This window comes from Balaenoptera acutorostrata, chromosome 6, assembly GCF_949987535.1.
Source record: "Balaenoptera acutorostrata chromosome 6, mBalAcu1.1, whole genome shotgun sequence".
Classification (NCBI taxonomy): domain Eukaryota; kingdom Metazoa; phylum Chordata; class Mammalia; order Artiodactyla; family Balaenopteridae; genus Balaenoptera; species Balaenoptera acutorostrata.
The window spans coordinates 125,626,164-125,643,235 of NC_080069.1; the positions used below are offsets into that span (position 1 = coordinate 125,626,164).

General features: G+C 57.0%; 1 protein-coding gene across 1 annotated transcript in view; it reads left to right on the forward strand.

Annotated features, from left to right (window-relative positions):
- The window catches only part of CACNA1B (calcium voltage-gated channel subunit alpha1 B), a 186,297-nt gene that overhangs the window by 57,885 nt on the left and 111,340 nt on the right, over positions 1–17,072 (forward strand). Inside the window, exons 8-12 of the mRNA XM_057548592.1 lie at positions 2,049–2,164; positions 2,503–2,559; positions 3,621–3,710; positions 12,322–12,531; positions 16,563–16,675. Of these exons, the coding sequence (XP_057404575.1) occupies positions 2,049–2,164; positions 2,503–2,559; positions 3,621–3,710; positions 12,322–12,531; positions 16,563–16,675 (586 nt within the window). The remainder of the gene's footprint in view (positions 1–2,048; positions 2,165–2,502; positions 2,560–3,620; positions 3,711–12,321; positions 12,532–16,562; positions 16,676–17,072) is intronic.

A 17,072-nucleotide genomic window follows, 5' to 3' on the forward strand; every position in this document is an offset into this window, starting at 1 on the left:
ACGGGCTCTGTGCTGTGGCCCTGGCGCGCGTTCCTGCCTCGGCCCCCTCCTGTAAGACTCTGTTAGTAGTGGGTCTTTCTAAGCACCTCCGCCGGGAGCAGGCAGGCCCACGGCACAGGGGACCGATGAGAACTCCTAGTCGGGGGGGGGGAGCTGTGGTCTGAGCTGGGATGCGGAAGCCAAGGGAGGCCTGGGGCTCAGAGAAGGCTCCTGGGGAAGGGGCAGCTCAGCTGAGGCCCAGAGGGGACCGGGAATGAGCTTGGCAAAGGAGAGGGGAGCGTCTCCCAGGCAGAGAATTGTTGGGGCGGAGGCACGGAGGGTGTGGTGTCTGCGATGCGCAGAGCTGGGGCTGCCAGCTGTGGGGGCTTGGCCAGGGGCCAGGCTCGTGAGGCGGGCGGGCCCCGTGCTGGGCGGCGTGGCGGGGAGACTGGCCGGACACAAGTGGGTCCTGCTCAAGCTTACTCTGGAGAACGTGAGAAAGAAGCAGGGGTAGCAGCGGAGACTGGGTGAGGGGCCCCGAACTTTGTGTTTCCCAGCCCTGCCCCCACCTGCGGGCATCCTTGCCTCTGGGGACCAGGCGATACAGGCTGATTTTCCTAATGAGTCTCAGCTGAGCCCTCCCTCTGGCCTCCAGCTCCAGCAGCGGGGCCCCCGGGTTCTCTGCCAGCCCCGGGGAGGCTGGAGACTGCACGGCCCCTCAGGCCAGTGGTCAGCACACAACGTGTGGCTCTGCCACATCTGGAGGAGGGCTGCCGGACGGGCCGGCCTGGAGCTGGTTCAGCCTTGCTCCCCGCCACGCCCCAGGCTCTCACCCTCCCAGTGCCCAGACAAGCAGAATCGGTGGTTCCTCTCACAGCCCTTCCTGCCGGTGGGGCCAAAGCCTGGGGAGGGCAGGCCACAGCCAGCCGCCTCCTGAGCAGTGGCTGCCCAGCGGCCAGGCCTTGGTCACCGCGAGTTTCTGCTGGTGGCTCTCAGGCCAACCGGGCAGTATGGTCACGCCCCACTGCCACCCCCAGGCCCTCCTGCCCTCCGGTGTGGTTGATGGCGCTGGCCTGGTGGGGAGACCACGAGGGGCCCTGCGTTTCTGCAGATTCAGGACTTGGTGAGAGGTCCAGGTGGGAGCCGTCTCCTCTCATTGCCAGGGTTGCAGCAGCTCAGGCCCTGGTGGACACCAGTCTCAGGCTTGGGGTCCATCCTGGTCGGAGCCAAGCTCTCCCTCTCGCAGTGGCTGCATGACAGGAGCCAGGCCTGCCGGGCCTGCCCCCTCTGCCAAGCCCAGCAGCTGCTTCTCCTGGGGGAGAGACAGCCGCTCGCTGGGCAGAGAACAGGCATTGCTGTTTTGCCCTGAGGGTGTGCCTGCCTGCCCTCTGGGGACCTGAGCTAAGGTGCGCGCGCGCGTGCGTGTGTCTGTGTGTGTGAATGGCTTCCTTCTGGCCTTTTGAGCCTCTTGGCTTCTGAGCTTGGCTGGGAGACTGGGGCGGTGGTGCTGAGGGCCCAGGAGGGCAGAAGAGCCTCAGTGGTTTGGCTGAGGAGCTGGGTGACTCTAGAGTGTCTCCCTGTCATCTCTGGCCGCCCTCAGCCGATCCAGTGCCTGCCTGTCTCTCCTCCTTCTAGCAATGGCTCTGGGTCTGAACCAGCAGAAGAAACAAAGTGGAAGTTCTCCTCTGGGGGATTGTTGTCCAGAAGCTCTCTGTAGGGTCTCTGTCCAGATGACAGGGCCCGGCCCTCGGAGGGTGCATGCCCAGGCCTGCTCTAGGCCAGGGGGAGGTGGAATTGTCCCTGCCATCTGGAGCCCCCTCTCTGGGCACTGAGGTGCTGTCCCTACGAGCTGCAGGAGCCTGAGGAGGGAGGGCTCACCTGGGCCTGTTAAGTGCTCGGTGGGGGGGAAGAGGCCAGGTGATGGGAGGCACCGGGAGAGGTGGCCCGTGGCCTGCTTCCCCTGTCCTGGCCTCTTCCTGAGTCCCTGTGCCTCTGGCCGCACACGGTGGGCCTGTGGGTGTGCTCACACCCGCCTGATCTGCTTCCTGCTCCGGCCTTGCCCATCACAGAGAGTTCGCCAAGGAGCGCGAGCGGGTGGAGAACCGCCGGGCCTTCCTGAAGCTCCGCCGGCAGCAGCAGATCGAGCGGGAGCTCAACGGGTACCTGGAGTGGATCTTCAAGGCCGGTGAGGACAGGGCTGTGTGGTGCTCCTGGCCTGGCCTCTGCCGGCTCCTTGTCCCCAGCACCCTCCCAGGCTTGAGCTCACCTGGGGCGGGGGCTGCTCTCGGGAGGGCGATTTGTGAGGAGAGCAAGCCAGGCCCTCGTCACAGGGTGCCGTCTGTGGGACCCATCAAGGGGTGTGTCTCGGTAGGAAAAGCTCAGCCATGGGCCCTGCCGGCTTCTGGAAGCGTGAGGGCCGAGAAGGCAGGGTCTCACCTCCTTCCTGCTGTGTTCCTGGGGGACGAGCCCTGCTCAGGGGTGGGCACAGGGGGGCTCTGGCCTGAGGCTGTGTCTCACTCACAGAGGAAGTCATGCTGGCCGAGGAGGACAAGAACGCAGAGGAGAAGTCCCCTCTGGATGGTAGGTGACCGCTGTCAGCACTCCTTGCCTGGCCACAGGGCTTTGGTGGCTGGGTGGGCGGTGACACGCTTGCATGCGACGCATGATGCCCTCTGCTCAGCCAGGTGCCTGCGCGTTGGTCACTTAACACGGTCCTGGGCGGGGCCTTCCCGGAGGCAGGCCCTGGGAGGGTCAGCTGCACGCTCCTGCGGAGCTGCGTGCCGTGCACCAGAGTGGGCATAGCCAGCGGTGGGCTCAGCCTGGGGGTCACAGGAGCCGGTGCTGAGGGCTGTGTTTTCCGGCATGGCAGCGGACAGCTGACACGTGACTGTGTGAGCTTGCAGGTGCGTATGTTACAATGAAACGAAAGTGAAAATCCAGATCCTCAGTCTCGGCATGTTTCAAGTCGTTATAGAAAGTTCTGTTGGACAGCGCCGCTTCTAGAAGCTTGAAAACTGCTGGTTTAATCCAAGCTGTATCTGTCCCCAGGGCTCAGGGAGATGCCCCCAGATTGCTGTAGAAAGACCCCTAGCACAGCCTGGGGCCACGGGGGCAGGGACGGGGGCCAGCACAGCCCTGGTGGCAGGAAGTCTGCTCTCTCTTCACACCTGCTGCTCAGGACAGGGCCAGACGGCATGGCCACGCATGTTGCGGTCTCACCTGGGCCCACACCTGGGGCCTTGAGCAGTCTGTGCTGGCCGCTCTGCAGCCTTGACCTGATTTCTCTGGTCTCACCTGGCCTTGGGGTGTGGGCTGTTGGGGCAGCCGGCTGCAGCCCTGGCCCTGTCCCACATGGAGGTTTCCTGGTCTCCATGGTAGCCAGGCCTTCCCCATGGACATCACCGTGGAGAGAAGGACAAGCAGGGCCCAACCTCAAAATCCCTTGTCCCTTTTGCTCTGAAGACCGAGAGGGGCCCATGGGGGCCAGGCATCGTCCTGCCTCCCCTCGGCCGCAGCTTCAGGAGAGATCTGCAAAGGCTGCCGGTTCCTGGCACGGCCCACAGTGGCACTGCCCCGCCCTGAGGCAGGTCATCTGGAGGCCCGGACTCATGCTGCCTCCTCCCGCCCTTTGTTTAAAGCAGTGTTGAAGAGAGCAGCCACCAAGAAGAGCCGAAATGACCTGATCCACGCGGAGGAGGGGGAGGACCGTTTTGCAGACCTCTGTGCTGTGGGTGAGTCTCTGTGGGCCTGTGGCTGCAGGCGGAGTGTGCACCCCACTCCCTCCCTGTCACCTCGGCTTCCCTCCTTCCCTACCGCCCACACCCCCCAAGTAAGCCCGTCCCGTGTGTGTCCCCCCGACAGTGAGAAGTGCAGCACCCTGGTACTGGGGTTTCTGCCTGGGGCCAGCCCTTGGGGTGGGCTGCACGCACAGCTCCTGGGAGTTCCTTTTTGCTCAGGCCTCTCACGCATTCATTTCAGTACACTGCTGGCTGCTGGCTGTTCTTGGCTCTGCCGTCCTGTGTGGACGTGGAGCCCTTGGGCATATCCCCAGGCCGGAGGCTGCGTGTGTCACTGACTCTGCAGGGACCGAAAGTTTCTTGCCATCTCTCTTCTAAGCCCTGTGTATCTCCCATGTTCCTTGGATCTGCTGCCTCTGAGGGCTTGGCTTCATCCCCTGCTTCTCAAACAGTAAAAGGGGAACCTGGTTCTTTTATCTTTTATCGTTTTAGTACCTCCTCTCAGCCTGGTACCGGAAGTCTAGCACCAGAAGTGCCCAGGCCTTTTTGCACTAAATGCCCCGTCATTGTGCATTCTGCGGCAAAGGAGGGCTCAGCCCTGGGTCTCCACCTTCGGCAGTGTGGGAGGGGGGCCAGCGCTTGGCAATGACAGCTTTTCATGACAAGGTTCCAAGTCACATCCAAGGCAGACCTCCTTGCTCTCCAGAGATCCTGAGTGGACTGGAGTTGGAAGAGCTGCTTCCCATTATATTGTTATGTTTATATACAGACCTCTCTAATAAGTCATTTGTGTATTTGTTTATCTGTTTGTTTCCACTTTCCCCTTCTTTGTCCCCAGTAAACACATGTTAATAGCTTGGGGTTTATCCTTCCTTGTTTCTCGATAACACTCATACACTCACGCGCACACACACGAACATATACATGTTGTAGAGTTTTGGGGTCTTTTCATGTTACAGAAATAGTTTCATACAAATTTTTTTCATCAGTGCCTCTTGGAAACCCCTCCCCATCAGTTGGTCTGATTTGAGTTCGCTCTTGTAAGTAGCTGTGTGGTGTTCCGTGGTGTGGATTCACTGTCAGGTAATCGGCTGCCCCCCAAATCCTATAAACATCTGTCCTTCCTCACCAGTGCTTTATGTCCCTCGTGGGATGGGTTCCCAGGAGCAGGGCTGCTGAGGTGAGGGGTGTGTTGGCACCTTCAGGGCTGCCGCCACACTGCTCTCCAGAAGGGCTGTGAATTCACATCCATCAACAGGGCAGGAAGACGTCTGCCCTCGTCCTGCTTGGATGTTGCAGCTACTTTTGACTGTTACCAGTTTGAGGGCAATTGAATGATTATAAAGTGATATTTCAAGGGGACTTTACTTCTCATTTCACTCACTACTAGTGATTTTGAAGCTCTTTTTAAATGTTTGTTTCCCATTAAAATTTAGGTGTTGGTGACTCTTCGTATACTCTGTACATTCTTCTATCGGGTTGTTTGTGTTTGTTCATAAGAGACCAATGTATGTTGTGGATCTGAATTTTGTTAAATTTTTTTTCAAGTTTATCTTGTGAGTGTTATATTTAAATAGTTCCCTCCGTTCCTATTTTACCTAGAGTTTTTATTCTGATTTTGTAAAATGAATTGGAGAGTTAAAAAAAATCTTTTTCTATAGCTTGGAATAATTTAAATAACACCTAAATTTTCTATTCTTTAAAGGTGAGATAAAAATGTGAACCCATCTAGTTAAAAAATGAAAATAACTTGGACCAGTTTTATAAATTATATTTTGTTAGGAAATCTTCCATTTTGTGGCCTTTTCTAACTTGTTTCTATAGAGCTGCATGTAGAGTTCTCTTATATTCTTTTCATCTCTTCTGTATTCAGTCATTTGCTGGTCCATTCACTCAACAGATATTTACTAAGTGCCCAGATGTGCTGGGAAGTGCCTGAGGCACTGGGCTATGGCACTAAGCAAGGTGCAGAAGCCTTTCATTTTTTGGAGTTTCCATTCCGGTGCTAGGTGTGAAAAAGAAAAAAAGTAGAGGAGGGGGCTTGAAGGGTCTGGGGGGTGTTGGAATTTTAAACAGAGTGGCCGCAGATGGCCTCGGGAAAGGTCGCCTTTGAGTAAAAAGCTGAAGGAAGTGAGCAAGCCAGCTCACCTGGAGACAGAGAATCCCCACGACAGGTGAGAGGACCCTGAGGCAGGAGAGTCCAGGAGGCCGGTGTGGCTGGAGCCAAGTGGAGGGGGCTGGGTGTGGGGGTGGGGGTGCGGGGGCAGCAGGAGAGGAAATGACCGGGTCAGGGGACTCTGGCTGCCAGGGTGGTCTTCAGAGGGGAGGCAGCATCTGGCTCCTGCGGGGCCCTGAGGACAGACTGACGTGCAGAGAGGGCAGGAGCAGGACCAGGTCAGAGGCCGCTATGAAGACCCCGCGGCTGGTGGCAGCCATGGGGGTGGTAAGTGGTTGGATTCTAGATCTATTTTGAGGACAAGCCCACAGGATTTGCTGACCAGTCGGACGTGGGTGTGAGAGAAAGAGAGAGACATCAAGCACAGCTCTGCAGGAAGTGTCCAGAGTAGCCCTCCCTGGGAGGAGGGGATCTGGGACATGTGCGTTCTGGGGGATGATGTCCGGAATTTGGTTCAGAGGTGCTGAGTTTGAGACGCATGTTGGAGATGCAGTGGGGTGTCAGGTGGGTGCTTTATGTGTTGGGCTCTGGCATTCAGGCTGCAGAGGCTATTTAAAGCTCTGAGACTGACTAGAGTGTGTTGAGTTTGGTTTTGCTTTTTTCCAGTTGTTAGTATGTTTACCTTTGCTTTCTATTTTCTGAATTAGGATCATATGAGGTTAGTCTGTATTAATGATCATTTAAAATAACCAGATTGTAGATTTCCTTTCTTCTACTTTTTGTTTTCAATTTTATTATTGTTATTTTTAATCTTTATTAGGTTTATCTTTTTACATTATTTTTATTTATTTTATTATTATTTTTCTAACTTCTGAAAATGTGTAACTTGTTCTTTTTTCTTCTTTAACAGCAAAAGCAGTTAAGGCTGCATATTTTCCTCTGTACACAGCTTTGCTGTGAAGTCCCCCTCTGTACTGGTTTCCAGATAACAATTTCTTTACTTTCCTCTTGAGGCAAAGGTTATCTGCGAGTGTGCTTCTTAATTTATAAGTAGCAAGATACTTTGATCATGTTTTTATTATATCTAATTTTATCAGATAATGGTTGGGAAATGTGGCCAGTAAATCTCTAAGTTTAGAAATTTTCAAACTCTAAGTTCATGACTGATTTTAAAAAGTTTCACTGACGGAAAGTGTATGCTCTGTTTTGGAGAGTTGTCAGGTTGTATGGGTATCTCTTAAAATCAAGTTCATTGATTGTGTTCTCCAGTTCTTTAGGTCTTTGCGTTTTATCACTAGATCTGTTCAGTTCTGAAAGACGTGTTTTGAACATTGCCACTTCATTTTTTTTTTTATTAATAAGTTTCTGTTGTATTTTTTTTTCTTAAAATTGTGTGTGTGTGTGGTAGGAACACATCATGAGATCCATCCTCTCCAATTCCAAGTGTACAATGGATCACCGTTGACGGCAGGTGCTGTGCTGCTGGGCAGCAGGTCTTCAGGGCTTGTTCATCCTGCTTAACTGAAACTCTGGGCCTGTTCATCACAGCTCGCCATCCCCGCCCAGCAGCCCCTGGTCACCACCGTCCCGGTCTTTGGTTTTATGAATTTCATTATTTTAGATACCTCATGCGCGTGTAATCAGTCATGAAGTATTTGTCTTTCTGAAGGTAGCTTGTTTCACTTAGCATGATATCCTCAAGGTCCATCCGTGCTGGTGCATGTTGCAGAATTTCCTTCTTTTTTAAGGCTGAGTAGTATTCTGTGGTATGTATAGACCACATTTTCTCTATCCATTCATCTGTCAGTGGACGCTTAGGTTGTTTCCACATCTTATCTATTGTGAATAGTGCTGCAGAGAACATGGAGAACTCAGATCTCGTCAAGATTCTGATTTCAGTTATTTTGGAGATCTCTCTCTCTCTCTCTCTCTTTCCAGTAGTAGGATTGCTGGATCATCAGGTAGTTTTATTTTTAACTTTTTTGAGGACCCTCCATACTGTTCTCCACAGCGGCTACACGAGTTTGCATTCCCACCAACAGTGCACGAGGGTTGCAATTTCTCCACATCCTCGCCAACACTTGTCTTTTGTCTTTTTTGGAAATAGCCATCCTGACAAGTGTGAGGTGATAAATCGTTATGGTTTTGATTTGCATTTCCTTGATGCTTCCTCCTGTATTTCTCATGGCTTTTGTTTATGTATTTAGCCACTATATTCTTTGGTAGATGTGGAGTTTATGACTGTTACATCTTCTTTGTAAATTATGCTTTTCATCATCACACAATACCTTCTTTATCCGTTTAGTTCCTCCACTGGACAGTTCCTTGTCTGACAGCAAATGTCATACTTTCTGTTACTACCATTGGTTTTGGTTTTTAGCTTGCATTGCTTGGTATCTTTGCTTTCCCTTTCATTTTCAACTCTTCTTTATCATTTTAAGCATTTTAAGTGTTCTTCTTACATGCAGTATTTAGCTGGGTTTTGCTTTTTTTTTTTTTTTAACCCAGTCTTACGGTCTCTGTCCCTAATGGAGGGATCCAGTCTGTCTCTGTTCAGTGTAAGGGCTGACATCCGTGACTTTTTCCTTCCTCATTCCTTCACATTTGGTATCGATATTTCATACGGTGGTCTGTTTTCCCCAGCTTTGCTGCTTTGATCAGGTTACTGTTTATCACCCTCTCCTCCTTTGCTGATTTCCGGTCCACAAATGGTTACCTTCCCTTCCCTGCTCCCAGAATTAGAAACATTTTCTTTACTATTTTAGCGTATTCCTCTACCCTCTTTACCACCAAGATGCATTATTTCCATAACCAAATCGCCCTATTTCCCATCTCTCCGCCCTTAGCCCCAACCCAATAAGATATGACCTTTGCAGTATTTCCCCTCCTCGCTCCCCACTCCTGGTTTGAGTTGTTTGGGGGATTTAGTTCTTGGCTGTTGTTAGTCCCTGTGTTTGCCCCGGGCGCAGAAATCCTGACTTAGCCTTTCCATCACACGCACGGTCATGTAGAGGTTCTCACCTTGCAGTCGCTGCTCACCACACAGCGGTTTGCTTTGTCTCAGCTCTGCTCTGTCATTCCTTATTGTCCCCCTTAGACGGGTGTGTAGGTGGGGGACTGGCTTCCAGTCATACTCAGGTGTCCTCCGTGGTTCTCAGGACGAGAAAACTTTTGCTGCTGTGGTCATTGTCTCTTGTTCTGTGGGTGTCACTGCCCTGTCCTCTCGTTTCCTGGCTGCAGACAAGGTCTCGCCTGTAACTCCCTTTGCCTGGAGTCAGGAACCCAGTGGGCCTCAGCCTGCAGGCTCAGGTCTTCCTACATGAGGGATGTTTTCTCCCATTTGTTCAGTTACTCAATCTCCTTTCCTTGTTCCTTTTAGTCCTGGAGTCCCTGTTACTTCATGTGTATCTTACTTTGCTCCTTTGTGTCTCTCCTCCTTTTCCTCATGATTTCTTCCTCCTTACGTTTCCTGTGTTTATTTAAGATTGCTTTGCTGCATTTTTGAGGCTACTAGTTTGGGGTTTTTAAGAGTGAACTTCTTTCCTTTCAGCTGCTGAATGATATTGGGAGGGAATTTTATTTTCTCGCTCAGTTTTATTTTGATTGGTTTGGTGCTGTGCCAGATCCTGGGACCCTGTAGACTTTCCCCCGTGGCCCTGGCAGAGCCCAGGCGTCTCCTTGCGCTCAGGGGCCCTCAGGCTTGGCAGCCGTTGGTTCCCACGTGTCTGGACGTGGGGCCTGGCACCTCCTGGGTGCTCCCCCTCCCCGCTCCCTGCTGGCTGCTGGTTGGGGCCCGGTGGGCTGGCCTGCATGGTTTCCTTTAACCCCGAGACCCTGTGAGGCACGTGTGACCCTGGACCTGTTTCCAGTAGGGACTCTCTAGCCGCGAGGGTGTACCAGCCACGTGCCTGGTGGGCAGACAGGGTTCACATCCACATGCCTGGCGTTCAGCCCACGTCACTTCCGCCCCCCAGGCCCACAGAGGCAGCCACTAAGCCGGAAGGGGACTTGCACTTCCTGCCTGTCACCTGTGATCTGTGACCTGTGACCTGTGACCTGGCAGGCCGTGGCCACCCTGTGTTTCTGTGCCCCGCTCAGGGCGGTTCTTGAAGGGTGGGCGCTAAGCAGGACTGGCGTGGGCGTTATACTGACTAACGAGCCCCTGTCTGGGCACAGTGCGAAGACACCCAAGTGTTTGTGGGCGCCCGCCTCGTCCTAACCAGTGCCCAATTCTGTTGTCATTCAGAGTCCATTCCATTCTCCGTTGCCCCCTAGCTTGAAGATATGTATTTTTCTTGAAATAAGCCTTTTCATCATAAAGAATATATGCCGATTAAGTTAAACCTGAGAACTGCACAAAGCCAAAAAGAAGCCCCGATGTCTCATGTTTTCCCCACCCAAAGCTATGATTCTGGATGTGACGTATTTTCACTTGCACTGTGAACTGGCTTGAGCACAGTAAAAGAGAGCTGACGTGAGCACACAGGAGCTGCTTGCTGGGACCCAGGCCCGGAACGCCCTGGGGCCCCAAGGTCCCGGCGGACGTGGCCAGGCAGCTATGCGAGGGCAGCAGCCCTGAGGCCCTTCTCGTGGCCAGGCTTGGCTGGCCTCACGGGGCTTGTCCAGCAGGGATCTCTGTGGAGAATGTGCTTCTTGTCTCCCCGGCCATGGGTATGCACAAAGTGGTTTGCTTGAGTCAAGTGTTCTCTTGACCTCCCTTCCCAGCGCGGGCCTGTGTGTGTTCACAGGTGTGTGCCTGTGTGAATCCGAGTGTGTCTCTGGGGGGTTTGGTCAGTGTCCGGGTACGCTGTGTAGCACATGTGTGTGACTCTGTTTCTCAATGGCTGTGTCTGGGGTTTCTGAGCATGGGGGTTCATGGGGTGGGTCCGTGATGGCTCTGCCTGTGTGGGGGTTTCTCCTCGTCTTGTCTGTACTGGGTGCCTGTCTTCCTTCTGTGCCCCACGGCTGCCTTTGAGGAGGGAGCAGGTGTGTCTGGCTGTGGCCTTGGCATTTTGCAACCCTTGGCAAGGCTGGCCAAGAGGTTTCGTTGAATGAGCCAGCCCTGAATAATCGGCATTGGCTGCTGTCTGGCCGTGGATTGGGAGGCTGTGTCCCGGCATAGCCAGAGGCTGTGATGGAGCAGTGTCTTCCGTGGGTGTGGGTGGGGTGTGGCATCTAGAGCGCCAGGAACTCCCCGTTAGGGCCCTGCACGCCCCGCCCACCACAAGGGCTGACTGATGGGTGCTCCTCGGGACGGCTCCTCCTGTGTCTTGGGCACAGCGTCTCCCTGCCCGATGCAGCTGCTCAGCTTGTGGACAGGTCTCTCCAGAGGCCTCGGCCCGTCTTCATATAGTGACTCCAAGAAAACACCAGCCTGATAATGCTCTTGTTGTGCTGTTGAGAGTCTGGATGTGGACACGCACACAAACCTGTGCAAATGCGCCCACCATCACGGAACACACACTCACACTCTTCTTCCCCAGGGACTGACGGCCAGGCCAGGTGTTCAGAGCCAGCTGGGTTTGAACACTCGGAGGCACTCAGACCTTCCAAGCACCGACAAAGTCTGCTCGCTCGTTTGTCAAGTGGCGCGAGGGGTTGGGTGGTGCAGAGGGTGGCCCTGTCCCCCCAGAGCTCAGTGTGGCCTGGGGGTTGGGCACGGAACAGGCCGACAGGCCGACACAGTGCAGCTGTATAAGGGTGCGATTGTTGGGGGGCTGGAGACCTGTTAGCTGGAGCCTAAAGAAGGGCGGTATTGATGCCGGGACGTGGAGCTGAGAAGGAGCCAGTGAGGGAAGCGCTTCTCGGTGGGGGCAGAGCAGAGGTGCCGCAGGCATGGAAATGAGGGAAGGCAGTGGGTTTGGCGGGTGAGTCGGGGCAGAGGAGCAGCTTCCTTGGCAAACTTTCTGGAGACTGAGTTTTGGGGGCTCTGTGGACCACACTTAGCTCTGCAGACGGGCCAGCTGCAAAGGAGCTTGGCTGTGTTCCAGTAAAACTCCTTGAAAAGCAGGCGGTCTATGGCTGCTGACCCCTGAGCTACAGAGGGAGTGAGGGCCAGAAGCAGCAGGACTCCCCAGGCCGCACGGAGGAGTTGGAATGGCCTGGGAGCATCAGGGCTGCCCTCCTGGAAGGTGGCCGGGGGTGCTGGGGACCAGAGGCCGGTTCCAATCCCGGTCTCGCAGCCAGAGCCCAGCAGCCATGGAGACCGCCAAGGCTCTGGGTTCCCTCATTTGTGAAGCGGGGGTGGGCTCAGGACCCACTGCAGGGGACACGGGTCATTAGCACAATGTCGGTAGTGGGTCTGACACACTTGGTGCCTGTGATGGAAACTGGGGCCTCGAGCTGGGCCAGGGCTGGGGGCAAGCATCCTTGTGGGGTGGGGGAAGCATGTCCTCGAGGATGCATCCGCGGGGCTCACAGCGGCGGAGGGCGAGCGTGTCCTGGGGCCCACCTGTCCCCCACGTCCTCAGTGAGCCCCTGTTCCCGCAGGGTCCCCCTTTGCCCGAGCCAGCCTCAAGAGCGGGAAGACGGAGAGCTCGTCGTACTTCCGCAGGAAGGAGAAGATGTTCCGGTTCTTCATCCGGCGTCTGGTGAAGGCGCAGAGCTTCTACTGGGTGGTGCTGTGCGTGGTGGCCCTGAACACGCTGTGCGTGGCCATGGTGCATTACAACCAGCCCCAGCGGCTCACCACGGCGCTGTGTACGTAGCTGGGCCCGGCCCCGCCCCTGCCTCCGGCCCCGCCCCCCCTCCGCCAACCTCTTCTGAACCGCTTCCGGTCCACAACCTGTTGCTTTGGGATGCCCTGGGCAGGACCCCTGCGCTGACTGAAGTGCTCCAGGGGCCTCTGCTGGGGGCCTGGCTGTGCCCCAGGCCTGGGCTCCCCATCCCAGGGCTCCCCAACAACCTGGGCCCGGCTTCCAGGGAGCCTGGCTGATCTAGTTAGACCCCCGTCCATCAGGGTAGTGGGAAATGAGTGAGGGGTCTGGGGCACCGGGGTCATGTGTCCTCCCCCATAAGGGCTTTAGACCCAGGGAATGAGGGACCCATCTGCCCTGGATTCCTGAGGAGAAAGAGTCCTGGCTCCCAGGGATCTCCCAGGGCTCTTCTGGTTGTTTCTGTTTTTCTTCTTGGTTGGTTGAATGTGGGTGTGTCCATGACCAGGGATGCCCTGCAAGCCTGTGTCCATGAGCTTCAGGCCAGGCCAGGGGCTCTGGGTCATGACCTGTCCGGCCCTGGCTACAGTTCCAAGGAGGCAAAGAGCTGAGGTCCCTCCCCAGGGACCAGGCTGACCCTTTGCACCCAAGGGCCCTGCAGGGCACATGCAACTGAAGGTCTTGCTTTGTTGTCTTGCCTCACAAGAGCTCCAAAGACACTGCACGAATGACTTCTGTCCTGCGGTCAGTGCTCCCTCCTTCCCCTTCCCCAGGGTCAGCCGCCTTCACCCTGCTCGTGTCTGTGGCTGATCTGGAAACAGCCTGTTCTGGGTTCCCACAAGCGCCTCCCTCTCTGCTCGGAACCCTGCGCGCCTGCAGTCACCTAGGTGGCCAAGAGAGCCATTCTCCAGAGAAGAACCCTCCTGGCTCCCAGTTCTGGCCCCTGACGGGCCAGCCACACTGAGCCTGGGCAGCTCCAACTGGGAGCCTGGGAAGCTGCTGAAGGGTTCTTGTGGGCCGTGGACAGACGGCTCCACAGGCCACTTGGAAGTGTGGGTGGGGAGGCCTGTGTTGGGGGTGGGACTCCAGGCTACTGTTTCCCAAACTTCGATTGAAATCTTTGCTGGTATAATGGGAAAGGGCAAAGAGAAAGGAGAAGCAAGAGGGGCCCAGGGAGCTTCTAGCAGACAGGCTGGCTCCCCGGGAGAGGGCGGGTTACGGAACAGAGTGTGCACGTTGAACTGGTGCCCTGGCCCCTGAATCATGTGTCCTGGGCCCGTGGTTTGGGACCGAATTCAGTGTCTGCCTTGAGTCCTCAGGCTGCAGGCTCCGCGCCCTCGGGGGCTGGGTAGGGCGCGGGGAGACAGGGCTTCCTCCTAACTCGGCCAATGGCACGGCTGCTCCCTGGGGCCTCCTAACCAGGCCTTTTCTTCCCTCGGAAGAAGCCGGTGGTGCACAGTCAGTCCTGTGGTTACTCCTTGTTTCCCGGGGGTTTGCCAGCTGAGTGGGCTGGGGGTGAGCCGCATGGCCTGGTCGCTTGTCTGACGTGCAGGAGCGCGAGGCTGGAAGTGTCCGGGTGCTGGGCCAGGCCGCAGGTATCCCTGCGGGGAATCTGCCCCCTCACTGCCTTGCCTCCTCTGTGGTTTCCCGGAAACGCCTGAGTTCATCAGCATTCCCCGGGGAAAATGGCTGGAGGGAGGGGTGGGTCTGTGCTGGCTCTGGATACCTCTGCTCAGTGCCCGTGACAGCTGGGCTGGAGCTGAGACAGGCTGACCCAGCAAGGGAGGGCAGGCCTTGCAGGAGGCAGACGCAGAGGTGGGGACTCCCCTTCCGGACCAGCTTCATCAGAGCTCGCCATGGGACTCTTGCCTGAAGCTGGCCGCCCTGCAGAGAGCGGGTACTGTGCACCTCACTGTCTGCCCACCAAGCACACCGCTCCCAATGCACTCAGGACCCCGAGACTGAGGCTTGGATGGTGAAGCAGGGATGGGAGTGGATGCTGTCACCCCGTGAACCCCCAGGCCTCACGGGACAGACCTGGCCACCCTCCCCTCTGTCCCTCTGTTCCCACGGCATGCTGTCCTCCTGTTATAATGCAAACACCGTTTAACTTACCTGCTCTGCTCCCCTCGCCTGTGAGCTCCTGGGGAGAGGGGTCAGCTGTCTCCCGGGCCAGCTCAGAGGAGCGCCGGTGCCTGCTAGTTGAAGGAATGAATGCGTGAACACCCTTTCTTGGCCTCTGAGGGGAGGCTGAGCACGTGAAGTTGAGGGTCTCCTCCTTGGGAGAGAGAAGGAGCCGGCAGGGTGCTGGGGGCTCTGCTCCAGGTGTCCCCTTTCTCCGAAAGCTTCCCCTTCGGCAGCTCCTGAGCTCGTTCATGCAAAGGGCTCCCGCTTTGGTCTCCTGGGGAGCAACATGGACACCCAGGCAGTGTCAGCTGCAAGGTCTGCCCTGTGGGTGGCTGGGGTGCCCATCTCCGTGGTCTCTCCTCCCAGGACCTGAGCTCCTCTCGTGGGGTCCTGAGGGGCAGGGGCCACGGGGCTTGTGTTCCGACTGGGCTCAGGCACAGACTTCCTGCAGTTTCTCCGGGAGGGCTGCTTTGCCGTCTCATCACTCGTCCCGTGCTCGGCTCGGGTGCCCTGCTGTGTTTTGACTGGTTTCAGAGGCCAGGCAGGAGCTGGCTGTCCACGTACTCCGGTCCCCTACCCGAGACCTTCCAGGGCCGTATGGACCGTCATGTGTGTGTCTGTGAGGCACGGTGCCCAGCGGGCAGTGGAACTGATGTCTCTGCTCGTTCAGGGTCTCGGCTGCCGCAGACCTGCCCAGTGAGGCCGCTGCGTCTATGCGGCACTTGGTGGAGAGCCGTGGGGGGAGTAGCTTTCGGGGTGCACAGGGAGGGCAGGAGGTGTGTGGCCCCCTCTTCTACCATCTGTTTTAGCGTGAGCTGCTTGAGGTCCAGTCTCCCAACCAGCCTGGATGCCAGAGGCCCTGGGGAGGCTGCGTGGGCAACTGCCTGGTGACTGGACCCCTCGGTCCCTGGCCCTGCGTGGCGGGCTCTGCCCTTGGTGCTGAGCTGCTTCCCTGGCTCCTGTGCCCTGGGCTCACTGTCTGAAATGATGGGTGGATTCCAGCTTTGGGAGAGGGATCAGAGACGGTGGCCTTGCTCTGACGTCCGGGATGCCTGGTCTGGCAGCCGTCAGCGGCTGGGCTCGGCTGCGTCTCCTGCGGTCTGTGGCCTCGCACAGCTTTTGCGCTGTTTCTTCTTGCTCTGACCCTGTCTTCTGCTCAGGCTGGGTTAGGGGTAGCGTCTGTGTGCGCTGAGTTCGCAGCAGGCCCAGTGCAGCCTCCCTTAGTCCTGCCAGCCGGGTCAGCACTGCCGTGGCGGGGTCCCTGGGCTGAGGCAGGCCCTGCTCACCACTGCTGCCTGCCCGGCCCAGCCTGCGGGAAGCTGAAGGCACCCCACTCACAGGGGTCTCTGTATGACTCCCCAAGGCCCCCAGCAAGCATGGGTGCCTCCTGGGAGACTCGTACTGCGGGGGCCTGGGGGTGTCAGGTGGTAGGGACACTCGCCTTTAGTGGGGCGAGCCTGCAAGCACGGTGCTGCTGTGAGGCCAAGGGGCTCAGGAGGTCCTCGCAGAGGGACGGGGGTCCTGGCCGGGAGGCTGAGGGATTCCAGCTGCTGTGCATGGAGCACGGAATGAGACTGAAGGCAGGACAGGCTCAAGGCCGTCCAGCTTTTCCACGGGGCGTGGGCGCCCTCTGCCTGACGCCTAGGTCCTCCTCGGGGGATTTGGGCCCTTGACCCAGAGCTCCCTCTTGAGCCCAGTCCCGGGAGGCTGCGTCTGCGTCCCACGGCACCGGGCGCTCAGCTTTCAAGCTGCGAGGAGCACTGCTCTGCGACACTTCCTGTCTGGTCGCGGGCTGTTCTGTCCTGGGCTGAGGTTGGAGCTCAGGGGCCACCGACCAGGCCTGGAAGCCCCACCCTGGGTCGGCCCGGAGGCCTGGTGTCCTCCTGTCTGGGCTGGAGCCGGGTGGGAGGAGGACGCGAGCTAATCCCCCTCTTCTCCGACTTCTCCTAGACTTTGCAGAGTTTGTTTTCCTGGGTCTCTTCCTCACAGAGATGTCCCTGAAGATGTACGGCCTGGGGCCCAGGAGCTACTTCCGATCCTCCTTCAACTGCTTCGATTTCGGGGTGAGTGAGCCGCCTCGTCAGGGACGCCTGCTGGGGGTCCAGACGGGTCCGCGGTGTCCTGGCCGGAGAGCGATGCCGTACCCGGTGTGAGCTGGGCCTGTGGAGCAGAGCCGGGCGGCTGGGGCACTGTATCCCCTGTGGGTCAGAAAAGCTGCTGGCAGGCCGGGGAGGCCTGTCCCGGTCAGGCCCTGACTGGTGCGGGTGCTGGCCGTGGGCAGCCTCCTTCCCTCCCCGGCCCTGTCTGTAGAGTCTCAAGACCAGCTCAAGGCTCTGTGGCCTCCTCCGCGCCTGGTATGCGATCTTCTCAATGTCTGCTGTCCCGTGGAGGCTCAGGGGGGCTGGGGTCCTGACCCCCATCTTTCCTGCGGGTCTGGTCCTGGGCACACGCAGCAGCGCT